Source organism: Primulina huaijiensis, chromosome 7 (assembly GCF_012295235.1).
Source record: "Primulina huaijiensis isolate GDHJ02 chromosome 7, ASM1229523v2, whole genome shotgun sequence".
NCBI lineage: Eukaryota > Viridiplantae > Streptophyta > Magnoliopsida > Lamiales > Gesneriaceae > Primulina > Primulina huaijiensis.
The window spans coordinates 18231470-18240890 of NC_133312.1; the positions used below are offsets into that span (position 1 = coordinate 18231470).

Consider the following 9421-nt stretch of genomic DNA (forward strand, 5'->3'; position numbering starts at 1 on the left):
TCAGAAAGCACATATATAATATTGGGATGCGCAATCTACGAAATTTGTGAAGAATTGTTCGTGTCAACATGAGGGGGAGTTTACGTGACTGCACTCTTTTTCCCTTACTATGGTTTTTATCCCAATGGGTTTTTCCTAGTAAGGTTTTTAACGAGGCAGTATAAAAACACGTAATGTATACAATCATTATGATCATCATCACAAGGGGGAGTGTTGAAAAATTATTTAAAAATGTGTTAAATATTTGTGTTGAAAATGTGAATGTTGAATGTTGAAAATTAGGTAAAATTAGGTGTTGAATATTGAAAATTAGTGTGTGATGATGTAGGTAATGATGTATTTTATTTTTGGATTATTTGTAAAAATTTTCTATAAATAGATCTCTCATTTGTGAAGAAAATCACAATTGAGTTGAGAGAAAAATATTATAAAGTGTGTAGTGTGATAATTTTGAGAGTTTGAGATTTTTACTTTTTTACCGTAAATTTTTACTTTTTCACAACAGATAATACAAGAACTTTGATATAAAATGATTATTACTTATCTAGTAAAGTAATTGTTGATTTGACAATCACACGTGAAAATTGAATATGTAAACTTGAACACGAATACTTAATATTTATGAAGGAGAAAAATAAGATAATTGATTTTGTCTAGTTTTTCTTATAAATTCTGCAGAATTGTGTCAAAATTTTGGTGGTTTAACCAAAATACATCGGACACGCACTGATGACAAGGGGTCTACAAATATGAGAGAAGTGGTAGATACTAGTTTTCCCACCATCGGACACACTCGTATGCAACAACATGCATGCATGATTTAAAAAAAAAAAATCATGGATATGCCTCACCCACACAGTATATCTAACTTGGTGTAGACTAATGACTAATCTTTTAAAATCTAACTACTGCGACAACAAATGGCGAGGTAAATAGACTTTCAACCTTGGAGCCATGGAAGACAGTTTGATCACATCTCCGTGTCCGATGGGATGAACTAAGTGAGAACCATCGATATAAACAAGCCCCTCTCTACAAAACCATGTAACTTCTAATCTCTCATCAAACTTCACTTGCCCGTGCATCAAGCGCGATGGTACTACTGGAGAAAGTACTACCGGAGAAATGGGCTCTCTTACTATGTATTGGAGGTCATTGGACAAAATGGGCATTGCAGATCCACCAGCCGACATCATTGCAGCCGTGGATCCAGCCGCTGTAGAGACTCTGAAACCGCTAGACCTGCAGTGTACTAATGAAGAAGGCTTCTCGTTCCTGCCGGACCTAAATTTTTGCAAACATATAACCACATACTCTGAACTTTGAAGGTTCAAAAAGTAGATAATGTACCTGAACGAGAATCGAGAAACTGTTGCAGGACATGGATGAGCGAGCAGAACATCATTTAAAGCAGAAGTTGGGATCAACTTTGAGTTGATGCTAATAGCCATCCTTGCTAATTCAGAAGGTTCATAGTGATTCTCTAGAATTTCATCAAGTATCTGAACAAAGAAGTTCAAGGACATGAATGAACTTTGATTTGGAGTGTTCTTCAACAAGGAGGTGTATAAGATGGCTAAATATAATTTTGTTCCCTCCAAATGATTATGTATGTAACTTGAACATTTAATGGAGTTGCATTCAGCAAATAAATCATCTGATAAAAGAAAGAACGAACCAAAAAGAGAGTATTTTCAAATGATTCTTTGAATCTCAACATCAACAACAATCTTTTCATCTAAATTAGTTGTGAATCGCTACATTTATCTTCGGTTTTCTAATTGAATCAAGCCTCAGCAACACTCAAATTACTTAGATCATTGTCAGTTGATTCGTGTCAAGTTTGCATCCTACTCATTTTCTCCTCTTGATAAGTGCTTCTCATGGCTGAAGTTAGAGCAAGCTCAAAAATATCCAATTGTGATATTATTTTCTGCTGCTGTTACGATTAATCTCTCGTTGATATGATCAATGCTGATTTTACACATTAGGCAAACTGAACAAAACAGATTGACTTGAGCATTTCAGTCATTCATCCAACATCCTCCATATTTATTGACAACATGGCTAATATAGTTACTGTCAAGAAGTCTAATATTGTAAGGTCTAGAAATTCGAACGATGTAACCTGACTGTATGCAAATCTAGAGTTTTATTAAAATGTTTATTTAATTATTTTTTTAAATGCATGTTTATGACATGAATATGTGTTTTATTTCATGAATTACTAGATTGCATTTATTTGGGCTTTTAGAAGTATTTCACGCTCGAACGAGGAACGGAGACCGTAGACAGTTAAGGAAAAAATGTTTTTATTAAATTATTATTTTTAATTATTTAATATATGATGTAATTATCAGGAATTTTCAAAAAAATGAGCCCTTTGTAATATTTGTACACGTTGAGCCATATTTTAAATCGGTAGGCGATTTTTAGCAAAACGAAGGACTTTTTGAGGGTTCGGGTAATATTTTTGAAAACGTACCAAAACGAAATATTTTACGTACGTGTTATTGGGCCTAATGGGCTTGTTTTAATAAGTTTTGAGCCAAACCCATCACACCTCATTAATTTTAAGTATAGGCTCAATATACACTCATTTTATTATAAAACCCTATTCCCAAAACCCTAATCCCTCACCTCGTTATTTCGGCCGCACCAGCACCTCGTCCAGCAGCTTCTCCGTGAGTTTAGCAGCCATTTTGTTCGGCTTTTGTGAGAAAATCACAGCCAAGGTCCTCCCCGTCCCTCCGGTATCCGTTCTACGCGTTGTTGTCGAGATATTCGAGGGTACATTCGCAAAGGCACGCTCGATTCTCTTCTTTTTCATCGATCACATCATAATATGTATTTGAATTGTATTTGCAGGATATAATAGAGATATAGTGTTATGCATTAGTTTTGCTTGGTTTTATGCGAAAACGTTGGACTTTCTTGGATGATTCTCACGTTTTAATCAGGTTTTGTAAGGGGCTACCATGGCTCGAGAGATAAGAGTGATCTACAGCATGTTTACCATGGATTTAGATGGAAAGTTGAGCTAGATCCCGTTCCTGTAGGTGGCCGATCGGGTTTCCTTGTTCTAGGGCATATGACGGCTTGATCGGGTGAAGGGGGTGAGGGCAGCGTGCATGGGCTCAGTCTGGGCCGTGGTTCAGACCCTGGTGGGTCCGTGTCGGGGCTTGGGACGGTACATGAGCCGCTGGTCGCAGGGTTTGGGTTGGATCAAATGCTTTGTGGCAAGCTAGGTCGCGGGTTAGATGTGTTCGCGTGATCTCAAGTGCAGGGGCTGTAGGCGTGGGTTAGGACGGTCCACTCTGGTGCTTATGGGTTGATCTTGTTCCTAAGTGGTCTAGTCAAGGTTAGGTCCAGGCCGGTTGAGCGTGGGGTAGAGTTTGGCTTCGATGATGGTTTGGTGTTTCTGGTCGCAGGGGGTGGCGCCGCGGCAGCAGCGCCGCGGCAGCTCAAGCGCCGCAGCGCTGGTGCTTGGTTTAATTAGGTCATGCGGGGTTTGGTTAGGAGTCTCCGAACTATAGTTAAGATTCGGGTTAAAACCGGGACTCCGGTCTAAGTTTTATCTCCCAGTTTTAACGAATTATAGAAGTTAATGCATGGACTCGAGTTTATGTCTAGGAAATAGTTATATTTATGTTTTGAGGTGTTTTTATAAGTTTGGTTGGCTTCGGTTCCAAATTTTTAGGTCCAGGGATAAAATGATCAATTATGGTTTTCAGGGGCAAAATGGTTATTTTGCATACGGAATCTCCACAAATCAGGAGTATCAGCTCACAGAAACTACAGGCAAAATCCCTGCTTATAAGAAAACACATTAACTAACCAGAGTTTAGTACTTCGCATATTCTAGAACCAAGCAACCAAACAAGTTTAAATAAATCCATTCCAACAGACAGACAAATGGCTGACATTAATTTCACCTGTTCAAAGTTGTTAGCAGTGGAGGCACAAAGATAACCAGTGCTCCTCGTAGCATCAAACTCTTCATTGAGTTGTTCCAGCTGAGAAGAATTAGAATTCAGTCTTTATGTCAGCACCAAAGTATTAAAAAAACATATTTCTTTGGTGTCGGGATTCGAAAAAGGGAGATGAATACAACTTCACATGTAATAATCCAACCAAGAGCATGGAAATGAACTGAACCTCTTCTGGTCGAGTGGGATCTGAATTCACTCCTAGAACTGGAATTCTATCATCCATGAAATGGCTTGCTTGTAATAGTGTGCCATCACCTCCAACTGTAATCACCAGATCGACATCACTGATTGCCTGGGATACATCGTTTCGAAAAACAACTTTCCAGTCTACGGGTTTTCTCTTCAAAATATTCTGGCAGAAGTTAATTGCATTTTTATGAACCAACATCCTGTCATTCAAATATCTAAATACCTGCAACATTTTTTTTGCAAAGAAACATTAATCACCGACTATTTGACTTTTGGATTAAGTGATTCACAACATCGTGACTTTTCATACCCAACTTTCCAAAATTAACTCAATCTATGTCATCACCGATCCATTAAATAACAATTCAATCCAATACACTGGACGAACTACTCTACTCTACTACTGTCATATTATCGAACAGATGGCATACTTAAACTACACGGGCTTCCCTACAAAACCTAGTCAAGTGAATCAGTACACTGATTCATTGGATAATCACAGCGTGAAACTTAACATCCAAATGCGTACTTTTTCCCAAAAAAAAAAATGGATCGAGTTCGTGTTGAGGTAAGGTTACCTTGAGGCTGTTGGAAGAGGAGATGACGGAGGGTTCATGAGACGGGTAGACGTCGAATGGCTTCAACAGCAACAGCAATCGCTTCCGCACCATTTTTTTTCCTCCGCCGAGATTATCAACGTTTTCATGTATATCAGTTAACCGAGTACTGTGTGTTCATGGCGGCGTGAGTTTTAATAAGTTATGTGATATTCATCATTGTTTTTTGAAAATTATATTAAAAGATTCAAAATGTCAATAGATTTCTAATGACTACATGAAATTTTTTTAAGTACAATTAATACGTAAGATACAATTATAAATGGCAAAAAAAGTTTTTTGATTCAAAATAGACATTTGGATGAACATTTAATTGACAAATATCTCAAACTTACATACTCACTTTCATTTCTATTAAAAAAAATCAATAAATACACTGACTAATTAATTTTTTCCTTCTCAATAAAAATTATTCATGTTCAATTGTTAATTCAAATAAATTAAAAAAATGGCAATAGTAAATTATAAAATATATAGGTTCTATTAAATTTTTTACAAATGTCAATAAAAGTTTTGTAAAATAAAACTAATTATGTGAAAATATTTAGGAATTAGTCAGATTATACAAAAATAAGTAGAAATCTATCAACTCCACAAAATTATGTTATTTAAAAAAAATTAGCAAATCTCAGTAACGAATACATATCCCTAAATATCACTTTACATGTGCATTTTGATATTGTCAACTAACGATTACAGAAGTTTTGATAAAATATTTGAGAACACACGAAATCGTGTTTGAAATTATGAAAATCCCATATACATGAATATACAAGCTTGCAGTGCTTTGATAACATTTTGAAAAATATATTGTTGGATCAATTAAAATTTTGTTGTTAAACAAACATTAGGCAAAAATGAACTATGCTAAACTAAAATAACCAAGTCCACAAGCTAATCTGAATTAACTAGACTGGACTAAGTCAAGACTAAACTGAAGGGGACTAAAGTTTATCAGTTTACCAAGTGTATCAGTAGAGGAAATCTTCATACATTCTCAAGGACATCATTTTATGTCTACAAAAGCTAAACTGATGTTCGAATAAGTTTTTCTATACAAAACTGACCTCAGCAGTGTAAAATTGTTATAGAATGTTGACGTGGACAAAAGACAAGCCAACAAACATTTTTTTTGGAACAGATCTTTTTTGAAACCTGAGACCTTTGGATTCAGAGTATATAAATAGATAAGAAGTTCAGTTTAGTAAAGCTCTACAACTTTTACGAAAGTTTCAAGCATTCAAACTTTCAAGTAACTGAACTAGTCGAGCATACTTTACAAATAATTGTACATGATCATTGAAGATCAGTAAGTGCTAGGATATCATGGTATTATAATTCATTGTATTTGATAACAGTCTGTATATTGTTATTCATTCAGTTGAGGTGTATTAGAAGTTTCAGTTTGGCAGTGTTTAAGTCCAAGCTGAACTGAGATTTTGCAAGAAAATTTTTAAAGCTCCAACAGATGATCTTATCAAAAGAAGGAGTCAACCGATGACTCTAATGTCTGTTTCAACTTTGGCAAGACAGATCACTTCATAGCAGACTGCCCTACACCAATGAAGGATAATATGAAGTCATCTGAGAAGGGCAAAAGATATTTTGACAAAAGGATATCTAAGGATGAGAAGAAATCTTTCAAAAAGAAGCATGACCAGAAGGTGCTAGTGTCCGAGAAAAGAAATTCAAAATGGGCTGACTTAAACTCTGGGTCATCTGAATAAGAAGATTCAAGTACTAGTTTCAATGATGATGAAAAGTGAAGTGCTTGATGGCCAATGATGCTGTGCTGGAATCAACCAGCAAGCAGATATTTGATTTTAGCTCAGCTAATTTTTCACGAGAAGATTTTGTCAATGCACTTTATGACATGGTTAATGAGCACCAAAAACTTTCTCAATCATTCGAAGAAGTTAAAACAAATCAATTTGACCTGCTAGACAAAAAATCAGAAACTGATTGTTAAATGTTGAGTCTTAAAGAAGAGATTGCTAAACTAAAAACAGAGAATTAAATAATACAGGAGGAGAACCAGATGTTGTAATCTAAGAATATGAAGCAAACTGGACTAGTTTCATCCTGGAACAAGTTTTGAAACATCTACTATAAGTTTTTCTTTAAAATATACTAGAGAAATTTTTTTCTAACAAGCTTCGGCCGAAAATATTTATACATATATAAAAATACTTTGCAACATTTAAGAAAACTCACCAACTAATTATTTGAAAATCTAGAATATAGTGCAAGATATAAAATCGTAAACCGTCAAACCAAAACCTAAAACTAGCATTTTTCAAAAATAACATAAACTCTTAAATGCTCTAAAAAACCACTCAAAAGCAGAAAAGTCATAAAATCTTTAAAGTACTCTTAAATCATAATAGTGCGGAAAAACTAGCAATGCTCCTCAGGTTATATGCATCATCAGTCCAGCCAGTTCAAACATAAAGTTCTCCAATATTATCAAAATTATCCTCACCTACATCATTCATACCTAGTGAGCCTAATGACTTAGCAAACTTTAACCGTGATAAAAAGTAATACGCATACATTCACATGCAACAGTAAAAATACTTTTAATAAAATAGCTTTCGTGAATATGCATAACATTTAAAACTTTTTTCCTTTCATCATATACGTATACATTTCCTTTTTATTGAAATCAGATAATTAATTGTAACTTTCGTATCAGTTGTTGGTCGATTGATCAATCTTACATATTACCATGGTACCACACGGCGGGGACATCAGCAACACTCTCACCCATCAACTTAGCCTTAGCCTTACATGTCATCATATCCTTTCGTATTGGTATTCATATTAGTCACAATCAACTCTCCTCTTTATATCTTTTTATTATATCCATCACTTATAAAAATTTATGCATATAATATTTTTCTTTTAAACCAAGCATGCAATACATCTTTTAGCATATGTCGTTTTCCATCATAAAATTTCATAACATTTCCAAATAATCATTTTATCATTCATTACAGCATTCATGGTACTTAAAACCTTGTACCTTAAAACGACGCCCCGAATTCATCCAAACTTACCATAACACCTTAAAATACATCCATAAACATTTCTTAGGCGTAAATTTAAGCTCCTCGACTAATTTCGTCATTCATTTTTAAAGTTAAACCGAAGTCTCAGTTTTAACCCGAATTGCCTCGAAACTTAACAAAACTTTAACCATAACTTATTAACACCTAACTAAACCTTTTTCTTCCCAAATCAATCCATTTAAAACCCTCTAAAAAGCCTAGACAACCTACTAAATTTTCTTGCCCTTGATCGAAAACCCTAGCCCTAACCAACTTCAAGCCCATCGATCCTAGCCCTTAACCATCATGTCCAGACCCTAACCAACCCTCCTAGAACCTAGACCGAACCCTTAGGACTCTACTGGACAAGACCTAGCTAACCATGCACTTGCAGCCCTCAACTTGTGCCCCTACAAATAGGACCATGACTAGACCCTCTTAGGACCCTTGAACACGTCCTAACAGCCGCACCCAGCCTGAGCCTTTCTAGACACCAAAATCAAAACCCTAGCCCCTTAAAAACCCAAATTTTCGTTCAACCTATTTCCCTTCTTGTCCAGCCCTTAGCCATGCCTCTATGGAGCCTTAAACATACTGAAAAACGTCCTTTCTAGTAGCCCTACCTTGGCAGCCCCTTTTGTGCATCAATAAATGAATTTAAAAGCATGAAACTCAAGTTTTATCATGTATATACCATAAAAATGAAAATAAATATGAAGGCATCACATATTTCATGCAAACATATATAAACACACATAATATGATATGAATGATGAGTCAAGAAGATTAAGACATTCATTTGCGTGTTTCACGCACGAAAATTCAACTCTTGACGCATAGAAATGTTGGCGGAGAGGCGGCGGAGAACTTGCTGAAATCTCCTCTTCAAAACTCACGTGAAAACCTTCAAAAACTTGTGGTGTGTGTTTGTGTGCAGATGGAGAAAGCCCTAGGTCTCTAGGTAAAGTGTGCGTGAGTTATGATTCAAATTAGGGCTTAGGAGTCCTTTTTTAATATAAAATACTATGATACAAGTTTAGGCCCAATAACCATAGTATAATAAGCTCATTATGCCCATTATAATATAGGTAAAATATTTTGTTTAAGATAGTTTTCGAAAATATTAGCCGAGTTCCCAAAACATCCTTATTTTTGTCAAAAATCGATTACCGGTTTAAAATACGACTCGACATGTAAAAACTATCTCAAAAAACATCATTTTTAAAATTTCCAAATAAAATATACCATATATTAAATAATTAAAAATAATCATTAATAAAAATATTTTTCTTTTATGGTCCCCGGTCTCCGTTCTTCAATCGCGTTTCGAATAACCCTTAAAAACACAGTTTTATGCATTCTAAAAGAAAATCATACTTTAAACATGTAAACATACCTACCACCTTGAACTCATGCAATTAAAATAATTTAATTAAGAATTTTTTTATTTTTCCTAAATTTTCATGCAGTTGGATTGCGTTATCGCATTTTGGACCTTACAAATCTTCAGTTGCCCTAACCGAAATGCAAGAGTTGTAAAAACCCATTGGAGACAAAATTGGTATCGATTTAA

At 35.1% G+C, this 9421-nt stretch overlaps 1 protein-coding gene across 4 annotated transcripts; it reads right to left on the reverse strand.

Moving 5' to 3' along the window:
* Positions 1-826: 826 nt before the first annotated feature.
* On the reverse strand, positions 827-4925 carry LOC140981070 (probable NADH kinase). Of its 4 annotated transcripts, none has more exons than XM_073447317.1 (5): positions 4760-4925; positions 4159-4344; positions 3936-4016; positions 1351-1502; positions 827-1284 (listed from the first exon to the last, which is right to left on the reverse strand). In XM_073447317.1, exons 1-5 carry the CDS (start codon positions 4850-4852, stop codon positions 906-908), a joined length of 891 nt encoding a protein of 296 aa, XP_073303418.1. In that variant the 5' UTR covers positions 4853-4925; the 3' UTR covers positions 827-905. The 4 variants fall into 4 exon arrangements, with proteins under 4 accessions (XP_073303418.1, XP_073303417.1, XP_073303416.1 ...); XM_073447316.1 differs by having other exon boundaries at positions 827-1242; positions 4159-4404; XM_073447315.1 differs by having other exon boundaries at positions 827-1275; positions 4159-4404.
* Positions 4926-9421: the final 4496 nt, after the last annotated feature.

Bases quoted from the DNA above. Each gene is read 5' to 3' on its own strand.
- LOC140981070 (XM_073447314.1), bottom strand. From the start codon at position 4,852: ATGGTGCGGAAGCGATTGCTGTTGCTGTTGAAGCCATTCGACGTCTAC. The intron at 4,405-4,759 runs GTAACCTTACCT...AAAATGTTGCAG, and splicing joins CCTCTTCCAACAGCCTCAAG to GTATTTAGATATTTGAATGA. The intron at 1,285-1,350 runs GTACATTATCTA...GCAAAAATTTAG, and splicing joins GTTTCTCGATTCTCGTTCAG to GTCCGGCAGGAACGAGAAGC.